This window comes from Papio anubis, chromosome 17 (assembly GCF_008728515.1).
Source record: "Papio anubis isolate 15944 chromosome 17, Panubis1.0, whole genome shotgun sequence".
NCBI classification, from domain to species: Eukaryota; Metazoa; Chordata; class Mammalia; order Primates; family Cercopithecidae; genus Papio; species Papio anubis.
Genome location: NC_044992.1, coordinates 45126362 through 45154323, shown reverse-complemented (window position 1 = coordinate 45154323; position 27962 = coordinate 45126362). Strand labels below are relative to the sequence as shown.

General features: G+C 44.3%; 1 protein-coding gene and 1 long non-coding RNA gene across 2 annotated transcripts in view; one reads left to right on the top strand and one right to left on the bottom strand.

Moving 5' to 3' along the window:
* The window catches only part of LOC110741620, a 28290-nt gene extending 25620 nt beyond the window's left edge, over window positions 1-2670 (bottom strand). The window contains exon 1 of the long non-coding RNA XR_002518130.2: window positions 2439-2670. This is a non-coding gene — a long non-coding RNA (uncharacterized LOC110741620). The remainder of the gene's footprint in view (window positions 1-2438) is intronic.
* A 519-nt stretch (window positions 2671-3189) lies between these two features.
* Window positions 3190-27962, top strand: part of KPNB1 (karyopherin subunit beta 1) — a 34873-nt gene continuing 10100 nt past the window's right edge. The window contains exons 1-14 of the mRNA XM_003912895.5: window positions 3190-3563; window positions 3664-3722; window positions 5963-6145; window positions 11209-11409; window positions 12469-12621; window positions 15183-15242; window positions 17375-17464; window positions 18438-18548; window positions 19342-19443; window positions 22278-22502; window positions 23730-23921; window positions 24684-24814; window positions 27297-27444; window positions 27770-27841. Coding sequence (XP_003912944.1) covers window positions 3524-3563; window positions 3664-3722; window positions 5963-6145; window positions 11209-11409; window positions 12469-12621; window positions 15183-15242; window positions 17375-17464; window positions 18438-18548; window positions 19342-19443; window positions 22278-22502; window positions 23730-23921; window positions 24684-24814; window positions 27297-27444; window positions 27770-27841 — 1767 coding nt within the window. The 5' untranslated portion in view covers window positions 3190-3523. The remainder of the gene's footprint in view (window positions 3564-3663; window positions 3723-5962; window positions 6146-11208; window positions 11410-12468; window positions 12622-15182; window positions 15243-17374; window positions 17465-18437; window positions 18549-19341; window positions 19444-22277; window positions 22503-23729; window positions 23922-24683; window positions 24815-27296; window positions 27445-27769; window positions 27842-27962) is intronic.

Below are 27962 nucleotides of genomic sequence, written 5' to 3'. Positions count from 1 at the left end.
GCGAGACTCTGTCTCAAAAATCCATGTGCCCTCACTGGTATCATCATGACTGATGTTGAGACAGAGGTAGCCCAGCAAACTGCTGGAGAGCAGGGGAAAGTTAACCTGAGTGAAACAAATTATGGATAATTTGTAGTGTAGGTAACTCACGTAAGGACAATTCCAGGATTTTCAGAGATGTCATCTTACTTAATCTTCATTGACTTTTTTGCAGGGGGGAGGGGGGGCAGTCTCACTGCAACCTCTGACTTCTGGGTTCAAGTGATTTTTCTGCCTCTGCCTCCTGAGTAGCTAGGATTACAGGCTCCCGCCACCACACCCGGCTAATTTTTGTATTTTTAGTACAGACAGGGTTTCACCATGTTGGCCAGGCTGGCCTCAAACTCCTGGGCTCAAGTGATCCTCCAGCCTCAGCCTCCCAAAGTACTATGATTACAGGCGTGAGCCACCATGCATGGCAAATCTTCATTGATTTCTTTTTTTTTTTTTTTGAGATAGAGTCTTGCCCTGGCATCCAGGCGGGAATGCAGTGTTTTGTTTTGGTTTTTTTTTTGAGATGGAGTCTTGCTCTGTCACCCAGGCTGGAGTGCAGTGATGCAATCTTGGCTCACTACAACCTCTGCCTCACGGGTTCAAGCAATTCTCCTGCCTCAGCCTACTGAGTAGCTGCGATTGATTACAGGTGCCCACCACCACGCCCGGCTAATTTTGTATTTTAGTAGAGACAGGGTTTCACCGTGTTGGCCAAGCTGGTCTCTAACTCCTGACCTCAGGTGATCTGCCCACCTCAGCCTCCCAAAGTGCTGGGATTACAGGCGTGACCCACCACGCCCCGCCCAATCTTCACTGATTTATAACAAAGTTACACAGAGCAGTTCTTCCACAGTTAATAGATGAAGCAAAAGGCTGGGGTTAGGGAACTGCTAAGCCATGGGAAATCCACTAGTCACAGTATGGTATGAGGAACGGTGTCCCTACATTTTTAGCTTCAAAACTGCAAAGATATCTCTAGCAGAGAAAGACCATTTCTTCCTGTCTTAACAAAGAGTTCGCCAAGCTTTCCCAATTCTTTGTGAAACCCTTCAGCAAAGTCAGACTTCCTCCTAGGTTTTCCCAGTGTGGCTAGTGCAGGGCAATTACCTCACAAGCTCAAGTCATATGTTAAAGAGCTCTATGAACTGCTACATCAAATTACCCCTACACCAGTACTGTGAAAACGAAACAATTCAAGAAATTCTTTGTTCCCATTTATTTTTTATTTTTTTTGAGAGTCTTACTGTCGCCCAGGCTGGAGTGCAGTAGTGAAGTCTCGGCTCACTGCAGCCTCCACCTCCCGGGTTCCAGAGATTCTCCCATCTCAGCCTCCCAAAGAGCTGGGATTACAGGCGTGCGCCACCATGCTCGGCCAGCTTTTTTTTTTTTTTTGTATTTTTTTTGTATTTTGTAGTAGAGACAGGGTTTCACCATGTTGGCCAGACTGGTCTCGAACTCCTGAAGTCCGGCCTCCCAAAGTGCTGGGATTACAAGCATGAGCGACTGCACCCGTCCCCATTATTACACTTTTATCATTTTAAAAATCTTTGTTTTTTAAAAGACAGGATCTCGCTACGTTGTCCAGCTTAGTCTTGAACTCCTGGGCTCAAGCGATCCTCCCAAAGTCCTGGGATTACAGGTCTGTGCCACTGCTCCCAGCCTAGGAAATTCTTAACCTACAGCCCACTTACCAATGTCAAAGAAAGTCAAGATACTGTATGCACATTTTTTTCTTTTATTTGAGAGGGAGTCTCGCTCTGTTGCCAGGCTGGACTGCAGTGGCGTGATATCGGCTCACTGCAACCTCTGCCTCCAGCGTTCAAGAGATTGTCCTGCCTCAGCCTCAGGAGTAGCTGGGACTACAGGCATGCGCCACCACGCCGGGCTATTTTTTTGTATTTTAGTAGAGACGGGGTTTCACCATGTTGGCCAGGATGGTCTCCATCTCTTGACTCGTGATCCGCCCCGCTCGGCCTCCCAAAGTGCTGGGATTACAGGCATCAGCCACCGCACCCGGCCCACATTTTCTTTATATGCATTTTGCTAAGAAAAGGCATTCATGAGTTTCTTCAGGAGTTCAGAACGAAAACAGGTCAAGAACCACGATCCTTTATGCCTGTACACACATTCTTTCTGGTTCGAGGTTGAGCCTTTACAGGGTGAAGCATTTCCATTCTGTCAAGGATGGGGTGTCTAAGTGTAGGATTCCCTTAGCTCACCCCTAAGCAAGTCAGACTTAGTACAGGTCTCAAGCCCTATATAAGCAGGCCTAGGGGACTCCTTGGAGAGAAAGCTGCTTATAGGGGCAACGGCAGTCAGGAGAGCTTGAGCTTATCAAGCCACTAACCAGCTGTACGACCTTGGACAAGTTCCATACCCTCTAGGCTCCTGAACCCATTCCTTACCAAGCCACTAACCGGCTGTGTGACTTTGGGCAAGTTCCATACCCTCTCTGGGCTTCAGTTTCCACATCTACACATTTCAAGTGGAGCCACATGGCCTTACGGATCCGTCCCAGCCAAGCCGACCTAGCCATTAAAGCAGCTTCCTGCGGGCGCGGCGCAGGACTTCAACGGTCCCCCCTCCCCCGCTCACGCCCGCGAAAGCCTCGCTCAACACGCCCCTCGGAGCGACGGCGCTTACCCAACCGCAGCCCCAGCGGTCGAACCCAGCTCCGCCTCTTCCCGGGGGCGTCCCATCGTGCCCCGCGCCGGGCTCCTAGGGCAGCCGGGCGCCTCCCGCCTTCCCGCGCCCCGACCCCGAACTCCTCTCCCCAGTTCTCCCAGGCACCCTATCCTATCAACGCCCACTATCCCAGCCAATCGCGCAGGCTCCGAGTCGTGCCTTCGGTCCACCCTCCTCGGCGCTCAGCCGGTCTGAGCTCAAGGCCTTTACCAAGCCCACCCAATCAGCGGTGGGCTCTCTCCGGCCCCATCCCAATCTCCCTCCCCTCGGCCAATTAGGGCGCTCCATTCCCCTGCCCGCCCAGCCACCCCGGGCCTTGAAACCAGCAGGCGAATGGGCGAAAGGCGGCCTTTCGACGCTGAGCGCCTGGCCAATTGGGGATTCCGCGTGGCCAGAACAGCGGCCAATCGCCGTGGAGCGCGGCGCCGCCGCGGCGAGGTCCGGCCCGAATATCCCTCCGCCTTCCTCCCGCCCTCGCTCCCTCCCTGCGCGCCGCCTCTCACTCACAGCTTCTCTTCCTTCTTTCTCCCTCCGCCTCCCGAGCACCAGCGCGCTCTGAGCTGCCCCCGGGGTCCCTCCCCCGCTGCCAGCAGCCCATTCGGAGGGAGGAAGTAAGAGAAGAAGAGACTAAGGGGAGCTGGAGCGACTACCCAGAAAGAGCCGGTGAATGGGCTTGTGGTGACCCCCGCCCCCCACCCCACCCTCCCTTCCCACCCGACCCCCAACCCCCATCCCCAGTTCGAGCCGCCGCCCGAAAGGCCGGGCCGTCGTCTTAGGAGGAGTCGCCGCCGCCGCCACCTCCGCCATGGAGCTGATCACCATCCTCGAGAAGACCGTGTCTCCCGGTAGGACGCAGGAGCCGGGGGTCGGGCTGAGGTGATTGGGGTGGGGGAGGGGAGCCCGGCCCCTCTGACCCCGCTCCGTCTCCCACTTTCCTCCCCCCAGATCGGCTGGAGCTGGAAGCGGCGCAGAAGTTCCTGGAGCGTGCGGCCGTGGAGAACCTGGTGCGTGCTACCCCGCCGCGCCCATCCCGCCGCGTCCCCATCCCCTGCGTGCGGGGCCTTCCCGCCCTCCAGGAGGCCCAGGCCTCGGGAACCTACCCCGCCCCATACCGTCCCCCCCCCCCCCAACCCGGTCCAACCTAACCCCGCCATCGGGAAGCCGGTGGGTGTGTCCCGCCCCGGGCCCTGCGACTGGCCAATGGCGCGGCGCGCCGGGCTGCCTGTCGCCCAATCATTGCGCGGCCTGAGGGCGGCGGTGCAGCGGGAGGGAGAAAGAGGGAGGGAAGGGAAGTTAGGTTGCGCGGCGCTGCGTGTTCAGCAGAGGTGGGGGTGGGGGAGTCAGGCTTAGGGGCCATGTGGAAGCTCTGGGCCCGGTTGCCCTCCCTGTCTGACCCCGGCCGGCTATCCTTCCTGTCCCGTGGCCCCTGTGGCTCTCCCCACCTATTTCCTAGAGCTCTGCCCTTTCCTCGCTACCTTGGTCTGTGCTCATGGCCAGGCCTGGCACCCGACTGCCTCTTAACCCATTTCCACTAATATTTTTCCCTCTTCTGCCCGGTTATTCCTCTCGGGGTATTTTCTTTTTCTTCCTTTTTTTTTTTTTCCTTTCCTTCTGACCTGGATGAATAGAAACCTAATCACTAGGGATCTGCACCCAGACAACAGTCTGAGGCTCATCTTTGAGATCGGGCCTGTTTCCTGATGAAATCACAGAGGAAAGTTACTCGTTTTTCATATTTTAAAATTTAAGGGGTCCGGAGAAAATGAAGCTAAGTCCGCTAGAGACTGGTCCTTTGTATAAAAATGTGGGATGGATTGGTTGAAACAGCCTAGATGCCAGTTAAGTTTCTCTTTGGTGTCCATCTCCTATTGGGAGATGGGGTCAGAGGGAAGGATTGGATGATGCTTGCCATCTTTGAGAAAGGTAATAGGAAATAAGTCTGAATAACATTGTAACCATATGTGTTTCTTTGTGTTATATAGGCAAAATGTCAACATCAACAAAGTGACAAGGCTTATTTTATACAGACTGCCTTTGAATGATTTTTTTTTGTTCTTCATATGTGCCAATTTTTACAACTAACCTGTTTATCCTTTCCTAGAAGAGATTTTTCCACTAGTATAGGCTGATAATTCCATTTAGGGTATTATTCCTGTTTCTGCTTTTGCTAATTTTGCAAGAAGCTTTTTATCTTATTCCTAACATTCTTAACATTCTTTAGTGGTACATAATTAATAAAACTTTTAAGAATTATCTTCTGCTGTGATTGCAGAACTTGTTAGCAGTAAGAAAAATGTATCTGCTTTTGGCTTTTCCTGCTAACTTTGCTGTTTGGGCACGGTTTTTTTGCTGGACAGAGAGGTGTGTGTGTTAAATTTTTAAACAAAGGGAGTAGTTTTTGAGGCCTGTGGATTACAAAAGGTTACAAAAGAACATGCTTTTCAGGGATCCACTGTATTCCTCAACTAAAGTCCAAATGTATAGGAGCAAATAATTGTTGATTATTAGATACAAAGTTATTTTTCTTGAACAGCTTGCCTGAACATTTTTTTCTTTCACTTTTTCCCTATTTCTAAATATCTTACCACTTTTCCTTATAAATCCGCTTTTTTCGTTGTTCCCTTTTTGCTGAGTGCCCACAAATAAAACAGAGGATGAGGCTCCTAAGTTTGTTTAGGCTTATCTGTATTTCCCTCTCTCATAAAAGATCACCTCCTTCCATGGGATGAAAAGCTACCCTGCTGCTGCCATGAGATGGAAAGTTGGATCATTCTTTTGGGGCCAAGGTTTTTGAAATTTAGATAAACAGTTTTATTTTCTACCCGCATCGTAACAGCCATTCATTCAAGTACCAGACATTATTAAGAATTCTTGGGACACCTCAGTATACACAGAAGACTAACTACTACCATACTCTAAAACCTTGCAATTCAGGGGGTATAACGTGACAATTTGGGTACTAGGAATGATTTTGATAGGAAAATCTGCAATTCCTCATTAAGTGCTAGGCTCCATGAGAAAAGTGGAAGACTTCCTGTTATATACTAAGTAACGTTTTTATAGAAGTCTTGTAGTAGGTATTTTGTGGTTTCCTGAGATGCTTATGATATACCAAAAAAAAATTAGACATTAGTTCCCCCCCCCCACCTCGCCCCTCCTCCGGTGGTTCAGTGCTCCATAAATTATTCTCAGTTGTGGAAATTCCTAAGATAATTTTATTTACAAATTTATCTTCCCTTAACAGCCCACTTTCCTTGTGGAACTGTCCAGAGTGCTGGCAAATCCAGGAAATAGTCAGGTTGCCAGAGTTGCAGCTGGTCTACAAATCAAGAACTCTTTGACATCTAAAGATCCAGATATCAAGGCACAATATCAGCAGAGGTGGCTTGCTATTGATGCTAATGCTCGACGAGAAGTCAAGAACTATGTGAGTAACACTCATCTGTTTGGTTATATTGCCTAGAGAACAAGAAATTGCTTTCTCAGATCTTTTGCTATTTGCATGGGATAGAGCTGACAGTGTGATAGGTTTCTGGGACCTGAACTTCACCTAAAGATAAAAATTGTCTTTGTCTTAAATCTTTCTCAGCACAGCTTGTCCATTCCCATTGATGGATTGGAATTCTTTTTAGATGATTGAGGTAGGCTGCAGCAGCTTGGGAAACTTTAATTGTGTGTCATAATTTGTAAAAATCTGTTTGACAAATGGGAGTAGTGTATAAATTGGTGCTGTATACCCACATCACTTAGGGAATTTGTTAATACGTATTTCCAAGCTCTCCAGAAATTCCGATTTGGTACTTCTGGAGTACAGCTCAGGCACTTTTTTTTTTTTTTTTTGGAGACAGTCTTGCTCTGTTCCCCAGGCTGGAGTGCAATGGCATGATCTTGGCTCACTGCAACCTCCGCCTCCCGGGTTCAAGAAGTTCACTGCCTCAGCCTCCCAAGTAGCTGGGATTACAGGCACCCGTCACCACGCCCAGCTAATTTTTGTGTTTTTAGTAGAGACGGGTTCACCATCTTGGCTAGAGTGGTCTTGAACTCCTGACCTCATGATCCATCTGCCTCGGCCTCCCAAAGTGCTGGGATTACAGGCGTGAGCCACTGCGCCTGGCCAAGGGATGTTTTTTAAACTGTCTCCCCAAGTGATTATCCAGTCAACCAGCACCTGGCTCTTGTTGAACTTCTGCTGTTTAAATCTCAATCTTTGCTGGTTTAGCATGGCACTATGTGGAGTCAGAAGGAAAGTTACATGATCTCTTGGGCCTTGGAGGCCCAAAGAGTTTGTGAAATAGGAGTGTGACATTAATGGCGTTTTATCTACTTAGCCAATTATAAAAAATCTTTCTTCAGAAACACTTGACTTTTTTCCCAGGGCATTTAGAGTGGGATGAATTTTGGGGAGAAAAGGTGATGAATTTTGAATCGTGACATTCTTGTTACTGTCTTGTTGAATTAGAAATTCATAGTTCTAAATGAAGCAAAGGACTCAGAATATATGGACTGGTGTTTTGTTTTGTTTTTTTGCTTGTTTGTTTGTATTTTTTGAGAGGGAGTCTTGCTCTGTTGCCCAGGCTGGAGTGCAATGGCGCAATCTCGGCTCACTGCAACCTTCACCTCCTGGGTTCAAGTGATTCTCCTGCCCCAGCCTCCTGAGTAGCCGGGATTACAGGCGTACGCCACTAGGCTGGCTAATTAATTTTTGTATTTTTAGTAGAGATGGGGGTTTCACCGTGTTGGCCAGGCTGGTCTTGAACTCCTGACCTCTGATGATCTGCCTGCCTGTCTTCCCAAAGTACTGGGATTACAGGCGTGAGCCACTTCGCCTGGCTGTTTTTCAATTAAGTTCTTTAGTGATCTGTCTGACATGGGTAAGGCACAAAGAGGAGTGAGTTAAATACCTGTGCAATCATCATTTTGTCCTTGGTATCTGAGTGGAAACTAGTAGGGAATTCCTACATATGTACTTGTGCAGGTCATGGTTATGCACATCATACTTGCTAATTCCTGGTTCTAGATATCAGCGTTAGGTAAAGTAGTGCCCTGTAAGGCACCAACTTTTCTATCTAGTTGTGTACCTCCTTCTGTCACCAATTTTGCATACCCATGATAAGGAGCCAGCTTATTAAATCCAACTTGGTTTCAAATCTTTTTGGAATATGTAGAGCTGTTTCTATTCATGTTGGGTCTGCTTGTGTAATAATAACATTTTAATTCCTTCTCTCTCAGCTAAGTGACATAAATGGAAGTATATTCTATCACTGGAAATCTCGATACTGATAGTGCCCATTCAGTTTCTCATCTTCTTAAATTACACACTAGTAAATGGGATAAGATGTAATTGGAATTGTAATTGGCTTATTTTTTGGCACATCACTCTTAACACCAACCTTTAAAAAAAACAAGTGGGCGCAGTGGCTCATGCCTGTTATCCCAGCACTTTGAGAGGCTGAGGCGGGTGGATCACCTGAGGTCAGGAGTTCGAGACCAGCCTGGCCAGCATGACGAAACCCTGTCTCTACTAAAAATACAAAAATTAGCTGGCTGTGGTAGGGGGTACCTGTAGTCTCAGTTACTCAGGAGGCTTAGACAGGAGAATTGCTTGACCCTGGGAGACAGAGATTGCGGTGAGCTAAGTTTGTGCCATTGCATTCCAGGCTGAGTGACAGAGTGAGACTCCGTTTCTTAAAAAAAAATAAATAAATATTAGATAATAATTTGTATAGGCATGGTTAAGCCCTTGGGCATGGGGGGAAAAAAAGCTAACAGTTACCTTGGCCTTTTTCTCTTTCATAGCACAACTGATAATTAATACTAAGTTTCACTGTCAGTGATCTTTTTTGAAATCTGGATACTGGGGCACAATTGAGCCAGTTTCTCTTTTTTGATAATTGAATATTACTATTAAGGTTACCTCTAGTTTAAACAGAAAACTTTTAGTACCCAGGAGTTGGACAATTGTAGTTTCTTAATCACCTCAAGTAATATGGAGTCTTCAGAAAGCAATCTAAAGGAAAAAGGTAAAAGTAGAATGGGATTCAGTGCACTCCACATATGTACTAGGATATGATGTAGTGCGGTGTGAAGGCACCCTGGACTTGGGTTAATAATATCCATTCAGCCTCTGGCATTTTGGACAGTTCACCTTGTTTTTCCCCCTTGTTCCCTCATGTCTTTGTTTTTTTTTTTTTTGAGACTGAGTCTGGCTCTGTCGCCCAGGCTGGAGTGCAGTGGCCGGATCTCAGCTCACTGCAAGCTCCGCCTCCCGGGTTCACGCCATTCTCCTGCCTCAGCCTCCCGAGTAGCTGGGACCACAGGTGCCCGCCACTTCGCCCGGCTAGTTTTTTGTATTTTTTAGTAGAGACGGGGTTTCACCGTGTTAGCCAGGATGGTCTCGATCTCCTGACCTCGTGATCCGCCCGTCTCGGCCTCCCAAAGTGCTGGGATTACAGGCTTGAGCCACCGCGCCCGGCCCCCTCATGTCTTTGACATACAGTTTTTGTCCATTCTAGCTCTGCTGGTCCTCCAGAGCAAAGCCTTTCATTCAACATCAATCAGAACTGTTTAGTGTTGGGTAGAGCTGATGGGGGTGGGGGCCAGGGATGATGATATACCATATAAGAAGGAAAGGGGGAGTTCATTATTGGTACTAGCTGCTGCAAAGCAGGATACTAAGTGATCCAACCCAGTCAGCAGAGCTGGTCTGGATATCTGGCAGCTATTCTTTGTCCCGTATTCATGCCAGAACAGTTAACTGTTTGCCTGTGAGTGGACTGGTGATTCTTAGTGAGTTCATTGACTGAATTAGCTGATCATGGTAATGATTAACTCTAGGTCAATTGTGACTTCATCTTTTATCATACCTGTGCCATTACCCTTTACATAAATGGTGGTGTGGTTACCATGTCAAGCGAGACATGTTTAATGACAAGTGGATCTTGTTTTGACATCTGGCTAGATTCTATCAGTGGTAGAGAGAACAGTTCTTTGATTCTTGGGCAAACAGAACAAATCCTTTCAAATTGGAAGTTATATAAAGATAAGTTCATGGGTGTTATTAACATCAGCAACTTTGTTTTTGTATTTAGTGATGTTGTTACTTGACCAAGGCCTTTCTATGTAAGTCACCCAGAGTGCTGGGTTGTCAGTGATTAGAAGGAAAACGTTTTGTTTCAGCCCACGTCTCATGAGTGAGATCTCCTTGGATCAGGTTAGACAGTGATCTACTGTGAATCAGACCCACCTGAATGCCCCAGAACTAGCTTCATTCTAGTGTCCATGTCTGTCCACAAAATGAGGTTGTTATTGTTATAAAAGCAACAATGAGCCTGGAAGATGAGTTTTGTCCCCATCTCTCTCCTTTGCCGTTTACTGCTACCTCCCCTTGTAACTTCTGGTTTCCCATCTTGTGTTGAAGGTTGAAGTGAGGTGTGTTATTTTGGAGAATTCCTTTTGGAAGCAGGGGATGACTGGTTTTATTTCTAGGTTCTGGGGCAGCGTTGATTATGCTGATGTTGCTACTGTGCTGGATTTTTCTGACAGCCTTTTCTGCTTCTCCATATTATAGATAAGAATTCTGAGGCCAGGCACGGTGGCTCATGCCTGTAATCCCAGCACTTTGGTAGGCCGAGGTGGGTGGATCACCTGAGGTCAGGAGTTCGAGACCAGCCTGGCCAACATGGTGAAACCCCGTCTACTAAAAATACAAAAACTAGCTGGGCATGGTGGCAGGCGCCTGTAATCCCAGCTACTTGGCGGGAGGTGCTAAGGCAGGAGAATCTCTTGAACCCGGGAGGCGGAGGTTGCAGTGAGCCGAGATTGCACCATCACGCTCTAGAGCCTGGGGGACAAGAGCGAGACTTTGTCTCCAAAAAAAAAAAAAAAAAAAAAAGAATTCTGAGACAGCTGCCTGGGCGCAGTGGCTCACATCTGTAATCCTAGCACTTTGGGAAGCCAGGAATTTGAGACCAGCCTCGGCAACATAGGGAGACCCCCATCTCTACTAAAAATCCAAAAAAGTTGGCTAGGTGGGATGGCACGTGCCTGCAAGTCTAAGCTACATGGGGAGGCCTGGGAGGTCGAGTCTGCAGTATCGTTGTGCCACTGCACTATGGTTATGCTACTGCACTCCACCATGGACAACAGAGTAAGGCCTTGTATTTCCTTTTTTTATTTTTTTTAAGAGCCTGGACAATATGGTGATGCCCTGTCTCTACAAAAAATAGCTGGGTATGTCTGCATATCCACCCCTGTAGTTCAGGTACTCAGGAGGCTGAGGCGGGAGGATAGATTGCACCATAGAGGTGAGGCTACGGTGAGCTGTGACGGTGCCACTGCACTCCAATCCGGGCAATAGAGTGAGACCCTGTCTTAAAAAAGAAAAAAAAAAAAAAAGAAGAATTCAGAGACACTAATATAAGAAGTGTGGTGGTGGGCAAAATGTGGTCAAATAGTGTTAGAAATTTGTATCTTTTGTCTTTTTTGGTGCAGGTTTTGCAGACATTGGGCACAGAAACTTACCGGCCTAGTTCTGCCTCACAGTGTGTGGCTGGTATTGCTTGTGCAGAGATCCCAGTAAACCAGTGGCCAGAACTCATTCCTCAGCTGGTGGCCAATGTCACAAACCCCAACAGCACAGAGCACATGAAGGAGTCGACATTGGAAGCTATCGGTTATATTTGCCAAGATATAGTAAGTGCTTGCCTAATGTATCTGGTTTATATACCTCTGATTGCCTCTAGCTGTGACATGAATGATATTGGTACTACCTTATTGAATCACGAAGAGAGCCAAGCTAAATTGCACAGTGTTTTGAAAGTAAGACTGATTTATTTCCCCTAGGCCTCTGTCTTCACATTACTAATCATGCCCTAAAGTTAAGAAACTTGATCACAAACTGAAAACAGAAGTCCATGTTTGAAGAGTCTTAGATTCTAGACTTACAAAATGAGGATATTCTCATTTGGAGCATCCCTGACCAATCCTTTTTCTTAAGATCCTGAATGTACCATGATTGTTGTGGTGCATTTTAGTTTACTACATTACGGAAAGTTTGCCAACACTTGATGTAGTTGGTTTAGCCACTGGAGACAAGGTATTTTAGATGCAGCCCTCCCAGCACTGTTGTTCCTGATGAGGTTACCACTCTTGGTGTCTATTTTAATATATAGACTTTATGAAACACAGGAGCCCACAGCACTTGACCTGGTCTTAGACTCCCTAGATGTGCCCAGGTGTTGATTCTTGGCCTTGGCCCTTAAATGTCCTGAAGCTTTACCGTAGAGTACAGATGGCCTGGAAAACACCAACAGACTGCCATCTCCATTTGCACAGAAGGGGGAAGAAAGCTAATATTTTAGCTCCTTATGGCAGTCTTCTGGGGTGGATTGATTCCAACACCTTCCTCAGATACCAAAATCCTCAGATGTTCAAGTCTGTTATATAAAATGGTATAGTATTTGCATATAACCTATGCACATCCTCCCATATACTTTATACTTTAAATCATCTCTAGAATACTTACAATACCTAATTCAATGTAAATGCTATATTAATAGTTGGTATACTGTATTAAGGGAATGATGACAAGAAAAAAAGGTGTACACGCACCTTTTGGTGCAGTACAAATGCAACCATCCACTTTTTTTCCTCTAAATATTTTCAATCCATAGTTGCTTGAGTCCACAGATGTGTAACCCATGGCTGCAGAGGGCCGACTGTATATTCATTGCACTTCTTTGCTTGTTACAGGACCCAGAGCAGCTACAAGATAAATCCAATGAGATTCTGACTGCCATAATCCAGGGGATGAGGAAAGAAGAGCCTAGTAATAATGTGAAGCTAGCTGCTACTAATGCACTCCTGAACTCGTTGGAGTTCACCAAAGCAAACTTTGATAAAGAGGTAAGTTTTTTCGCAATAAGGTATAGATTCAGACAGTAAAGGATGAAGGAGTTAAATGTAAGTTTTTTGTTTTGTTTTCTTAAGTTTATGATTTAGAAAGTACCACCTACTTAAAAGTATTTGTTTCCAGTTTAGTCCAGTTTGTATTGTGTGAGATATGCCCATGGAGTGTTTGCCATTTCTCATCATGCTTTTGGAAATAAAGTGTTTCTAAGCTTAGGTTTTTCCTTTTGCAGTCCAAAGCGTGGAATGTTGTTGGGTTTTTTAAAATTATAGGGCATGGTGGTGCATACTTGTACTCCAGCTACTTCAGAGGTTGAGGCGGGAGGATTGCTTGAGGCCAGTTGTTCAAGGCCAGCCTGAGCAACAAAGTCAGATACAGTCTCTTAAAAAAAAGAAAGAAATAGGCTGGGCACGGTGGCTGAAGCCTGTAATCCCAGCACTCTGGGAGGCCGGTTGCAGGGGGAGGGTGGATCATCAGGTCAGGAGTTCGAGACCAGCCTGACCAACATGGTGAAACCCCATCTCTACTAAAAATACAAAAAAATTAGCCGGGCGTGGTGGCATGCGCCTGTAATCCCAGCTACTCAGGAGGCCGAGGCAGGAGAATCACTTGAACCTGGGAGGCAGAGGTTGCAGTGAGCTGAGATTGCACCACTGTATTCCAGCCTGAGCAACAGAGCAAGACTGTCTCAAAAAAAAAAAAAAAAAAAAAAGAAAGAAAGAAAGAAATTATGGTATGTACTATATACTTTGGTTTACTTTGGTTTCTTTTAAGGTTGTGTAAATCTTTTAAATCTTTTGCCTTGTACTAAAGATTTTGGGGAGGCTGGGTGCTGGGGCTCACATCTGGTAATCCCAACACTTTGGGCCATCAAGGCAAGAGGATCACTTGAAGCGAGGAGTTTGAGACTAGCCTGGGCGATGTAACAAGACCCTATCTCTAAAAAAATAAAGATTTCTGTGGAGAGGAGCAACTGAGTTTTTAACCAGCTTTGTGAGCTCTTGTGTTTACAGGGCTTATAATGGAAAGAAAAAGAATGAAAAATGAAATAAATAAAAATTATGGCAATTGGTCTGTTTCATACCACCTTAGGAAGGTGTTTTTAAGAAACAGGATATAGCCAGGTGTTCTGGCACATGCCTATAATCCCAGCTACTTGGGAAGCTGAAGTGGGAGGATCACTTGAGCCTGGGAGTTCAAGGCTCAAGATTGCACCACTGTACTTCAGCCTGGGCAACAGAGCAAGACTCTGTCTCCAAAAAAAAATACATATGTGTGTGTGTGTGTGTGTGTGTGTAGATATTTGTATATATACACATGTATCTGTATGTGTATAATATATATGTAAACGTTTTGTGTGTATATATAATATGTATATAAACTTTTGGCTGAAAATGCAATGAATAACATAAAACCATCTTAAATCATTTTTAAACGTACAGTTAAGTAGATTCACATTGCTGTGGAAACAGTCTCCACAACTTTTTCATCTTGCAAAACTGAAACTGTACATACTGAACAACAACTCCTCATTTCCCCTTTTCTCAGCCACTGGTAACCATCATTTTACTTTCAGTTTCTATGTATTTTACTACTCTAACAAAATACCTTACGTAAGTGGAATAATATAATATTTGTCTTTTTGCAACTGGTTTGTTTTAATATGATGTCCTCGAGATTCATCTAAGGGGTAGCATTTGTCAAAATTTGCTTTTCAAGGGTGATTAATATTCCATTGTATGTATATGCCACATTTTGTTTATCTAGTCGTCCATCCATGGCCATTTAGCTTGCTTCCACCTTTTGGCTATTGTGGGTAATGCTGCTATGAACATGGGTATGCATGTGTGTCTTTGAGACTCTGCTTTCAGTCCTTTTGGGTAAATACCTACAAGTAAAATTGCCAGGGTCATGGTCTGAAAGTATTTCTGTATATATGTTTGTTGACACTTTAGCTGGCTTTTTACCATTTCTTGATTTTCGAAAGGTCTGAAACCCCAGAGCAAATGGCAATTCTAATTGATTAAAAAACTGGATTTTTCCTTAATAGATTTTGGAAGATTTAGGAGGGTAGCACATAAAGTTCATTACTGTATTCTCCCTTTTCTCGCCACATTTGATGTGAATTTGCTACCTCTCAGAAAACAAATTTGGTCTCTGAAATAAAGCAGATGTTTTGAATTCTCTTATATTTTAACTATAAGGAAATGATTTTCCTACATGTAGATTTTTATCTTTTAACCAACCATTTTTATTTAAACCTTGTGACCTACATTTTTCTGTTTCCTCCCTGAAGTCTTTGTTAGTGAAGGTCATCTTGGAGATTAAAAGATTAGGGACCTCATTGGAGGGCAAGTCACATAGCAGACACCGAAGATAAACTCTTTATAGCCTTTATAGTGCGGTACCATCTCAAGGGAGAGTGGCTTGATTGTACCAGGCAGGGCTGTGTGGGGCCCTGAGGGAGCGAGCGGTTTTCCTTGTAGAGGGAGTCTGGAAATCTTCCTATGTACAGGTTATGCTCCCCTAATTCTCTTTATTTTTATTCTTCCTACAGTCTGAAAGGCACTTTATTATGCAGGTGGTCTGTGAAGCCACACAGTGTCCAGATACGAGGGTAAGTGTAAGGGTAGGTTATGTGAAAAATCTGTCTCACATCTTTCCTAGGAAATGTCAAATCTAATGTAAGTTTGAAATATTGGGAATCAGTTGACTTCAGCAATAAGGTTTGATTGTTACTAATAATTAATATTCTGGCTGGGCATGGTGGCTCACACTTGTAATCCCAGCACTTTGGGAGGCCATGGCAAGCAGATTATCTGAGGTTAGGAGTAATTAATATTCTGGCTGGGCATGGTGGCTCACACTTGTAATCCCAGCACTTTGGGAGGCCATGGCAAGCAGATTATCTGAGGTTAGGAGTTTCATACCAGCCTGGCCAACATGGTGAAACCCTGTCTCTACTAAAAATACAAAAAAATTAGCTGGGTGTGGTGGCACGTGCCTGTAGTCCCAGCTGCTGGGGAGGCTGAGGTACAAGAATTGCTTGAACCTGGGAGGTGGAGGTTGCAGTGAGCTGAGATCATGCCACTGCAAACAGAGTGAGACTCCATCTCAAAAAGTAACCATGATAATTAATATTAATAAAAACATTGGAGAAGAGGGAAGAATTGTAATGGAGGTTGCCATCCTCTTAAAAAAGGTTTAAGGGGCCAGTGTGGTGGCTCACACTATAATCCCAGCAATTTGGGAGGCCAAAGCAGGAGGATCACTGAGGTCAGAAGTTGGAGAACAACCTGGGCAACATAGTGACACCATCTCTACTAAAAAATATACACAAATAAACAGTTAAGGGAGAAGACATTTTTGATCAGCTTTGCTACTTCATTGCCTTAGGTTATTCAAGCCGTTTCTACTAAAAATATATGTATACACAAACAGTTAAGGGAGAAAAAGTTTTTGATTGGCATTGCTACTTTATTGCCTAGTGATTTGCTACTTTATTGCCAACAATCACTTATTCAAGTGATTGTTTTCCACTCTAGCCATTAAAACAGCTTTGCTATTGCTATACCCGAAACCTGACCCTTCAAGAAGGTAGAAGTAACATCTTCAGTCTGAATAGTATTAGTGAATTTAGCCCTACCATGGGTTCCACACGCACCTTTAATACAAAAAAAAAAAAGAGGACTGAGGCCAGGCGCAGTGGCTTACGCCTGTAATCTCAACACTTCACAGGCGCATGTCTGTAATCTCAGCTACTCAGGAGGCTGAGGCAGGAGAATCGCTTGAACCTGGGAGGTGGAGGTTGCAGTGAGCTGAGATCACATCACTGCACTCCAGCCTGGGAGAGTCCATCTCGAAAAAAAAAAAGACTGGGTGACTGGGTATTGTGGCTCATGCCTGTAATCCCAGCACTTTGGGAGGCTGAGGCCAGAGGATCGCTTGAGCCCAGGAGTTGGGAGACCAGTCTGGGCAACATGGCGAAACTCCATGTCCACAAAAATTAGCTGTGCGTGATGGGGTGAGCCTGTAGTCCAAGCTACGTGGGAGGCTGAAGTGGGAGGATTGCTTGAGCCTGGTGGTTGAGGCTGCAGTGAGCCATGATCATGGCTACTATACTTGCACCAGGGTGACAGAGCAAGAAGACTGTCTCAAAAAAAAAGAGAGAAATGGCCGGGCGCAGTGGCTCACACCTTTAATCCTAGCACTTTAGGTGACTGAGGTGAGTGGATTGCCTGAGCTCCAGGAGTTCAAGATGAGTCTAGTCAACATAGTAAAACCCTGTCTCTACTAAAAATACAAAAAATTAGCCAGGCATGGTGGCGGGCACCTGTAGTCCCAGCTACTTGGGAGGCTGAGGCATGAGAATTGCTTGAATCTGGGAGGCAGAGTTTGCAGTGAGCCAAGATCACGCCACTGCACTCCAGCCTGGGCAACAAGAGTGAAACTCTGTCCCCTCCCCAAAAAAGAAAGAATATAGTATTAGTGAATTTAGCCCTACCATGGGTTCCACATGCACCTTTAATGCAAAAAAAAAAAAAAAAAAAAGGCGGAGGGGACTGAGGGAAAATAAATAGGAACGGATAATGAGGGAATTGAAGGGAGAGAACGAATTTTAGGGAAATGATAGCATATCCCATATTTACCTCAATTAATCCTTAGGATTATTGGCCCATTTGAGTGACTCTAACTTTGTCAGATTGCGTTGTTATTTTAGTAAACTGTCTGATCTGCTCTTCATAAAAGGTACGAGTGGCTGCTTTACAGAATCTGGTGAAGATAATGTCCTTATATTATCAGTACATGGAGACATATATGGGTCCTGCTCTTTTTGCAGTAAGTATTTCTATTTATATGATTTGAGCTTGTAGCTAATTACAGAGCCCATCATCCTTAGTTGCTATTTTGCCAATTCTGTAATATTTTACTTAATATTATGGAATCAAGGAAATTCCTTGAGACTGTTAGGTTTAAGCTTATCAGTGGTGTGCCAAGAAAACTGGTGCTACTTTGTGTGGGTAAAAGACCTTCATTTTGAGGCCAGTCCCGGTGGCTAACGCCTGTAATCCCAGCACTTTGGGACACTGAGGCGGGCATTATCACCTGAGGTCAGAAGTTCGAGACCAGCCTGGCCAAGATGGTGAAACCCTGTCTCTACTGAAAATACAAAAATTAGCCGAACGTGGTGGCATGCGCCTGTAATCCCAGCTAGTTGGGAGGCTGAGGCTGGAGAATCGCTTCAACCCAGGAGGCAGAGGTTGCAGTGAGCCAAGATCGTGCCATTGCACTCCAACTTGGGCCACAAAGTGAGACTCTGTCTCAAAAACAAAAAAGAAAAAACCTGCATTTTGAAAATCTGAGGCTGGGTTGGTGACTCTCGCCTGTAATCCCAGTACTTTGGGAGGCTGAGACTGAGGGATCACTTGAGTCCAGGAGTTTGAGACCAGCCTGGGCAACATGGTGAAACCCTGCCTCTACAAAAAATATAAAAATAAGCCAGGTGAGGTGGCATGCACCTGTGGTCCCACCTACTCAGGAGGCTGGGGTGGGAGGTTTGCTTGAGTGTGGGAGGTGGAGGTTGCAGTGAGCTGAGACTGTGCTACTGTACTCCAGCCCGGGTGACAGAGTGAGACCCCATCTCCAAAAGAAAGAAAGAAAATCTTCCTTTTTCTATCTTTTCTTTCAAGCCTAGCTTGCTTTTTATAAGTTACATTTCTGAAATTTGCATGTCTGTGGTTAAAGCCGGGTTGGGGCAGGGACTCACTTGAATCAGTACTTATTTGGGGCCTGGGGTGTTTTTCTTCTTAAGATCACAATTGAAGCAATGAAAAGTGACATTGATGAGGTGGCCCTACAAGGGATAGAATTCTGGTCCAATGTCTGTGATGAGGAAATGGATTTGGCCATTGAGGCTTCAGAGGTGAGCTGGGGAGAACTTATTATTCTGAATAGACTTTGGGACATATCTCATTTGTGGATGACATTCCCCTTCTAGGAGAACTTTATTCTGTCTGGGTTTAGAGGGTATCTCCATTGGCAGAGATTTTGACTTTTCTGCTAGCCAGAGCCCTTCATGAAGAAGGCAGATAATTTATGAGGGCTCTCAGTTTTTGCCAAGCAGTCAGGCATGATTGAGCATAAATAGTGGTATTATCACTGTGAACACAAGGGGGCAGCAGGCTGTTGCAGTTTACCAAGGTGATACCTGATGCTGAATTACTTCCTTTTGGAAGTCCTAATGCAAGCCTGGGATGTATAATTGATACTTTATTAACTCTGGTGAAAGAGTCAGATATGGGGGAGAAGGGGGAGTTCTGTATTTGGAATCTTTGAATTCAGAGTTTTGTTTCCAGCTTTGTCTTTACTTATTTCAGGACAAAAATAAAATTTTTTTTTTGGCATCTTTAGGCAAACTGGGTGTGTGTGTTGATCCAAGGAACACTTAAATATCAGGTTGTCAATACGAATTGAACTTATGAAAAAAGTTATACTCAATGTTGCCTTGGACCTGTAATATATGGCCTAAAAGGGCCTAAAAGATTCTCACTGAAGTAGACCAAAAAATGAGCACTTTCCAAGATCACATTGTATGTTACCATTTATCCCTGTATGTTTCTGTTTCTGTTAAGAGATCCCTGGTCAGCTCTCATTGTATGCCTTTAGTATACAGAGCTTGGTTGCTTTTGTCTAGAATTTGCTTTGTTTCTCCTCAGGCAGCAGAACAAGGACGGCCCCCTGAGCACACCAGCAAGTTTTATGCCAAGGGAGCACTACAGTATCTGGTTCCAATCCTCACACAGACACTAACTAAACAGGTGAGTTACCTTCCAAATATAGGTAGGTAAGCTGTGAAACCTTACTAAGAGTCAACTGTTTGCTGTGGAACAGTTTCCATGGAAGGAACTTGGCAACCCATCAACTATTTGATGTTCTGTTGTTGATGGCTCAGGAACAGCTAAGCTGGATCTAGAAGATCCCCTAGGCTCTGACTTCTTTGTGAAGGAGAACTAGGTCTTAACATCTCAGATGCATCTTGCTCAGGAGTGAGCCACATGCTGCTCTGATTTCCTGAGTGCTCCATTGTCCAAACTCATAGAAGAGAGGTGCTCTATCAACGCTTCAGTGAAGCAAGGTTGGGAGCAAAGATATGCTGGTTTTAGGCCACTTGCCTATCTGTTCTAATGTCTAGGATACTTTTGTGAGTTCACAGGGTATATGCTTTTAAAATGCTAAGGAAGTTGGATATGAGTTATTCAGATCCTAATGAAGGACCCCAACCCAAGAAAGAAACCCTTCTACTAATCCTTTAAGATGATTAACTTGAATTATTAAGATTCAGGCTGAAAGTGAAGTGACAAGACTTCATAAAGATTGGGGTCTAATGAGTAAATATAGAAGTTCTTTTATGAGGACCGTGTCCTGGTTGCTTTTGTTCTCCCGACTTTATGCAACACAGTGTTTCTTGATATGGTGTTTGGGAAGGTTCTTTTGGTGCATGTGAAGTTATTACCAAAGAGCTGCTAGTACTCTGAGGAAACAATGCTGGTAACTGAGCACTGCATCATTTCTTTGTACACAGGAATGTAATTGTTTTTAGGGATGTGTATGATTCTCAATATAGTAGTTTCAAAAGCTAAGTAGGGATGTGTTTGGATTAAAATGAACTGGATGTTCCCTTACATTTTAACCTCTCCTTTCAGGTTTTTTGTTTCTGTTTTTTTTTCTTTTGTTTTGAGACGGAGTCATACTCTGTCACCCAGGCTGGAGTGCAATGGCATGATCTCGGCTCACTGCACCCTCTGCCTCCCGGGTTCAAGCAGTGTTCCACCTCAGCCTCCCAAGTAGCTGGAAATACAGGTGCGCACCATCACAACCAGCTAATTTTTGTATTTTCAGTAGAAATGGGGTTTTGCCATGTTGGCCAGGCTGGTCTCGAACTCCTGACCTCAGGTGATCCACCCGCCTCAGCCTCCAAAAGTGCTGGGATTACAGGCATGAGCCACTGCGCCTCGCCTATCGTTGCTATTTTTATCTTTCGACTTTGTGTCTTGTCTTTTTTGTGTGTGTGTGTGTGTGTGTGTGTGTGTGTGTGTATTTTATATTTATTTGTTTGTTTATTTCTTAGACGGAGTCTCACTCTGTCGCCAGGCTGGAGTGCAGTGGTGAGACCTCAGCTCACTGCAACCTCTGCTTCCTGGGTTCAAGCGATTCTTCTGCCTCAGCCTCCTGAGTAGCTGGGACTACAGGCATGCACCACTATGCCCAGCTAATTTTTGTATTTTTAGTAGAGATGGGGTTTCACCATGTTGACCAGGATGATCTCGATCTCTTGACCTTGTGATCCGCCCACCTTGGCCTCCCAAAGTGCTGGGATTACAGGTGTGAGCCACCACACCCGGCCTACTTTCTTATATTTTTACTGTGCTTTTCCTCTTTGAGAACACATTATTCTTTGTGTGATTTTCTGAAACTGCGTAGGCAACATGCCTTAAGTTATTATGTGGTGTGAATGGCCACAATTAGGAAGCTATACCTTGGATTTTAACTTAAGAGGAGATATTAGTGGAATCTTTTCTTTTTTGAACTTTTGTGTTTTTGTTTTTTGTCTTTTTGGGGGGATGGGGGGTACAGAGTCTCACTCTGTCATCCAGGCTGGAGTGTGGTGGGGCAGTCTTGGCTCACTACAACCTTCATCTCCCAGGTTCATGTGATTATCTTGCCTCAGCCTCCCGAGTAGCTGGGATTAACAGGCATGTGCCACTATACCCAGCTAATCTTTGTATTTTTAGTAGAGGCCAGGTTTCACCATGTTGACCAGGCTGGTCTCGAAGTCCTGACCTCAAGTGATCTGCCTGCCTTGGCCTCCTAAAGTGCTGGGATTACAGGCATGAGCCACTGCGCCTTGCCTCTTTTTTGAACTTTTGATTGAATCATGTCTTCTTTCCAGTCATGAAACTCCCTCACTTTCCTGGTCTGTTATTCCATAGGTTAATTTTTGTTGATTTTGGACGTTATTTATTCTTTTTATTTATTTATTTTTTCTGAGACAGTCTCACTCAGTTACACAGGCTGGAGTACAGTGGTGCAATCTCGGCTCACTGCAACCTCCGCCTTCCAGGTTTAAGCAATTTTCCTGCCTTGGCTTCCTGAGTAGCTGGGACTACAGGAACGTGCCACCACACCTGGCTAAGTTTGGTATTTTTAGTAGAGACGGGGTTTCACCACCTTGACCAGGCTGGTCTCAAACTCCTGACCTCAGGTGATCCACCTGTCTTAGCTTCCCAAAGTACTGGGATTACAGGCGTGAGCCACCGCGTCTGGCCAATTTTGTACTTTATATAACTGGAATCATACAGCATACACTCTAGTTCTGCATTTTGTTCTAAATGTTTGGGATTCATTCTTTTTGGATGTAGTTGGAATTTTTTCATTCTTGTTGTTTAGTACTAAATGGAATCTTCTTCCTTCTGAATCTTGTTTAACAAAGACTATGCTGTGATGAATGTTTGTGGAAGAGAGAAAATATAAAGGTCTTATATTTTATTTCCCTGAAGTTTAAGTTCTAAAGACATTCAAGTAGTCAGAGGACCTTTAGAGTTAAAATGATTCTTTGGACAAAATCTTAACTAGTGCCATATTCTTTCACCAGGACGAAAATGATGATGACGATGACTGGAACCCCTGCAAAGCAGCAGGGGTGTGCCTCATGCTTCTGGCCACCTGCTGTGAAGATGACATTGTCCCACATGTCCTCCCGTTCATTAAAGAACACATCAAGAACCCAGATTGGCGGTACCGGGATGCAGCAGTGATGGCTTTTGGTTGTATCTTGGAAGGACCAGAGCCCAGTCAGCTCAAACCACTAGTTATACAGGTGAAGCTGAGGGATTTTTGGAGTAGAAAGTAGAATATTTATTGTTTAAACTTAAAGCATATCTTTATTTTTCAAAACAAAACTGTAAATTGTCATCTACAAAGATTATTTCTAGATACCTATTTACTTTTAATGAGAGTAAAATATATTTCTTAGGTTTCTAATTAGTCAGCATGATCCAGAGACTTTTGAAAAAAGCCAAAAGAGAAGTCACCTTTAATTTCATTGCCCAGAAATAACCGCTCTTAACTCTGTATTTATCCTTGAAGCTTTTTCCTGTGTATATGTGTGTGCAACAGGCGCTTTCTGTGCAGATTGTTTTATAACATGTTTCTTCATTTAATACTATGTTGTAAACATTTCCCGATAATTTTTTTTGCACCTAGCACTGATTCCCCATAATTTTTAATAATGGCATTATTATTCTATTCTTTGGACAAAATGGCCTTTATATAATGAAAATGTTCTTGTGGAAATGTTGTGCTTTTTTTTTTATTAAAAATCGTGCCATTGCACTTCAGCCTGGGCAACAAGAGTGAAACTCCATCTCAAAAAAAAGGAGTTTTATACTTGAGTTTAGTGCTTAAAGAATTCAGTCTTTCTGGATATAGCCAGATGCCATCATAGGTGCATCCTGGGAATTCTGAGTATTTGAGTAATTTTTTTTTTTTTGAGGTGGGGAGGCGGGGGGCTGGAGTCTTACTCTGTTACCTGTGCTGGAGTGCTGAAGCTTAGTGGTACAATCTAGGCTCACTGCAACCTCCAGCTCCCCAGCTCAAGCAATTCTCGTGCCTTAGCCCCCTGAGTAGTTGGGACTATGTGCCACCATGCCCAGCTAATTTTTGTATTTTTAGTAGAGAGACCGGATTTCATCATGTTGACCAGGCTGGTCTTGAACTCCTGACCTCAAGTGATCTGCCTGCCTCAGCCTCCCAGAGTGCTGGGATTATAGGCATGAGCCATCATGCCCGGCCTCTATCTGAGTAATTTATTGCAGACTACTGAAAGCATTTATACCAAATTTTTAATATAAAACTCTAAACTGGAGTTTTGAAAGATATTTTCAAATATTTTGAAAGATGTTTCATACCATGTCCTGTAAAATTACAAAAGTATCTTGGTGACTTTTTTGAGTTAAGCCATCCATTAGTATTTCTTTTTCTGAAGTAGTAGTTAACATGAATTTTAATCTTTGTTTTGCTTTGCTAATAACTGTTATATTTTCAGGCTATGCCCACCTTAATAGAATTAATGAAAGACCCCAGTGTAGTTGTTCGAGATACAGCTGCATGGACTGTAGGCAGAATTTGTGAGCTGCTTCCTGAAGCTGCCATCAATGATGTCTACTTGGCTCCCCTGCTGCAGTGTCTGATTGAGGGCCTCAGTGCTGAACCCAGAGTGGCTTCAAATGTGTGCTGGGTAAGGGGTTTTCTTCCGGGTGAGAAAAGGAGCTTGCCTTGCCATTGGCAAGAAAGTAGAAGGTGTGGGAGAGAAATGGATCTGCTTCACCGGAAGCCTTTTTCTGAATAACATTTTCTTCCTAATTTATTCAATTAAAATGTGGGGGAGATTCCAACTGCAAGAGCCAGTGGGAACAGTTGACTCACGGTTACTGGTTCCTGAACCACTTAGAACAGTCATGGTAACCCAGTGGGGAAACTATCTGGATTTGGGTTGCTTTCTTGAATTGCTTGGGGACAAGAAGTTTTGATTAAGGTAGAGAGTTGTTGGCTACAAGAAGTATCATTGCTGAGAAGAGGGCAAGAGGAAAGGAAGGTAGGCAGCCTAAATGCTGAGTCAGTATAGGCTAATGTAATTGGTTAAGGGGAGGAAGTTCAAATAAGGAATATAAGGAATGGGGCTAAAAGTCTGTGAAAGGAAACAGGAGAAATGAAATGGACAGGATTTCTGTGATCAGAAACAGAAGAAATGGCAGGTATTGGTGAAAGTACTCTGCTGCTTAGAGAGTTGTCAGATTATCAGACAGGATGAACAGAAAGTACAAATCAAATAAATAAATAGTTAATTTAAAAGACACCTGTAAAATGCCATCTTAGAGATTACCTTGGCAGAAAAAGTTGGAAGTTCACTGACACAGCCCAAAGTATCTTAATGAAAAATGAGATGGTCCTAAGGTGTGGGGTTCTTTCAGGATTAACACTGAACCTATCTGCATTTCAGGCTTTCTCCAGTCTGGCTGAAGCTGCTTACGAAGCTGCAGATGTTGCTGATGATCAGGAAGAACCAGCTACTTATTGCTTGTCTTCTTCATTTGAACTCATAGTTCAGAAGCTCCTGGAGACTACAGACAGGTAACTGATATTTCACAGAAATGAGTGACATCTTTGCATCCAAGTTCTGTTGCCTTCTGTGTGGAGGATATCTAGCTTAATCATAGAAGCATAGTGAGACAGGACAAGACTCTACCTTCTCTAGTGGAATTAAGAGTCCCGCCAGAGGCCTGGCGCAGTGGCTCATGCCTGTAATTCCAGCACTTTGGGAGGCCGAGGCCGGGAGATCACGAGGTCAGGAGATCAAGACCATCCTGGCTAACAAGGTAAAACCCTGTCTCTACTAAAAATACAAAAAATTAGCCAGGCGTGGTGGCGGGCGCCTATAGTCCCAGCTACTCAGGAGGCTGAGGCAGGAGAATGGCGTGAACCCGGGAGGCGGAGCTTGCAGTGAGCCGAGATTGCACCACCGCACTCCCATCCTGGGCAACAGCGAGACTCGGTCTCAAAAAAAAAAAAAAAAAAGAATCCCACTGGGCGTGGTGGCTCACGCCTGTAATCCCAATACTTTGGGAGGCTGAGGCAACTGGATCACCTGAGGTCAGGAGTTCGAAAGTAGTCTGGCCAACATGGTGAAACCCCGTCTCTACTAAAAATACAAAAAATTAGCCGGGTGTGGTGGCGCATGCCTGTAGTCCCAGCTACTCAGGAGGCTGAGGCAGGAGAATTGCTTGAACTTGGGAGGCAGAGGTTGTAGTGAGCTGAGATTGCACCACTGCACTCCAACCTGGGCAACAAGAGTAAAACTCCATCTAAAAAAAAAAAAAAAAAAAAAAAAGAATCCCATGATTGGTTGACTGGTTTGTTTAAAGATAAAGAGATGTAAATTCCACCTACCTTAAAATTGTTCAGTTTATAGCTTAAATCTGAATATAGTGTAATTTCTCTAGTTTCTTTGTAGACAGTAATTGATCTAGAGAGGTTCCTTCATTTTGCAGCATTGACAGTTAACAGGAGTATTTGGTTACAAGAGAAATGATAGTATTCATTATGAATTTGATTGCCACACCAAATCAATAACTACCATTTTTATTTTATTTTTATTTTTTATTATTATTATTATTTGAGACAGAGTGTTGCTCTGTTGCCCAGGCTGGAGTGCAGTGGTGCAGTCTCGGCTCACTGCAACCTCCTCAAGCGATTCTTCTGCCTCAGTCTCCTGAGTAGCTGGGACTACAGGCACAAGCCACCATGCCCAGCTAATTTTAGTATTTTTAGTAGAGATGGGGTTTCATCGTGTTGGCCAGGATGGTCTCGATCTCCTGACCTCGTGATCCACCTGCCTTGGCCCCCCGAAGTGCTGGGATTACAGGCATGAGCCACCGTGCCCGGCCAACTACCATATTTTTATGTGGGATGAAGAATTTGGGGTAAATGCAGTTGACTTAGAAAAAAGCTTTTGAAATGTTGTTTAAAGGTGTTTTAAGTTGGAGACAACCTTTAACAGTTCATGTTTTGTGTGAGCTATACCTAAAGTCATGAGCAAAGTAAACCTGAGCTGAGCACAAAAATCTCCCCTTTTTTTGAGACAGAGTTTCGCTCTTGTCACCCAGGCTGAAGTGCAATTGTGCAGTCTTGGCTCACTGCAGCCTCCCGGGTTCAAGTGTTTCTCGTACTTCGGCCTCCCGAGTAGCTGGTACTAAAGGTGCCCACCAACATGCCTGGCTAATTTTTGTATTTATAGTAGAGATGGGGTTTTGCGTGTTGGCCAGGCTAGTCACAAATTCCTGACACCTCAGGTGGTCTGCCCACCTTGGCCTCCCAAAGTGCTGGGATTAGAGGCCTGAGCCACTGTGCCCATCATCTCCATGCCTCTTTGAGATTGTATATGAAGACATCTTTTTTAAAAGAATGAAGAAAATTGTGGTATTTTCTTTTCTTTGTTTGTTTGTTTTTGTTTTTGAGACAGAGTTTCACTCTTGTTGCCCTGGAGTGCAGTCTCGGCTCACTGCAACCTCCACCTCCCAGGTTCAAGGAATTCTTGTGCCTCAGCTTCCTGAGTAGCTGGGATTACAGGCATGTGCCCCTACGCCTGGCTAATTTTTATATTTTCAGTAGAGATGGGGTTTTACCACGTTGACCAGGCTGGTTTCAAACTGACCTCAAGTGATCCACCCACCTCAGCCTCCTAAATTGCTGGGATTACAGGCATGAGCCACCATATCTAGGCGAGAAAATTGGGGTATTTTCTTCATAGCTCTTCAGACAACCTGTTAAATTGTTCACATGATTCTTTACCATTTCAAACCATTTTTTCCTCTATAATTTTAGCCCATTTCCTAAAAGGGCCATTCTAAATTTTAACTGTCTGGAGACCATAATGAACATAGCCATTGGCTCAAAGGACTTGAAGATTTGGTTCTTGGATATTGTGTTTCCAGACTCAAACCAGGTCCGCAGTCATACCAGTTCCTGAGTTCTTATTTTTGGCAAGACATTGTCTATGTCCTTCCCTGTCCTTTTCAGTTGAGACTTTTTAAGATTTTTGCTGTGTTCTTTACAGACCTGATGGACACCAGAACAACCTGCGGAGTTCTGCATATGAATCTCTGATGGAAATTGTAAAAAACAGTGCCAAGGATTGTTATCCTGCTGTCCAGAAAACGACTTTGGTCATCATGGAACGACTACAACAGGTGCTTCAGATGGAGGTGAGATCTAAGAGCACCCCTGACTATGGGTGGGAATGGGGCAGTACTTTTGACGCCTAGGTCTATTTTCCAGACTGTTCTGTCTTTTTAGTGTTTAAGTATATATTTTCTCAGAAAGATATAAAGTTTATACAAAACATTGCACTTTAATATTAGCATTGCTTGTCACAGTTTACTCATATATGTGTGCCACTATATGTATTATGGGTTTTTTTGTTGTTGTTGTTGTTTATTTGCCTATGTTAGTATTAGGGAAGATTATTAAGTGGTCCCAGCAAAAGTGGAAGGTTTTTATGTAAAGTATGTTTTCTTATTTTCTTTGTAGTCACATATCCAGAGCACATCCGATAGAATCCAGTTCAATGACCTTCAGTCTTTACTCTGTGCAACTCTTCAGGTATGATGGTGCCTTATCACTTCTTAACTCCAGGGAAAATAATTAATATCTCAGTATGACAAGTTCGTGTACACACAGAACTCAAAAATGGTATAGATGATGCAGATCAGAAGCTGTTCTC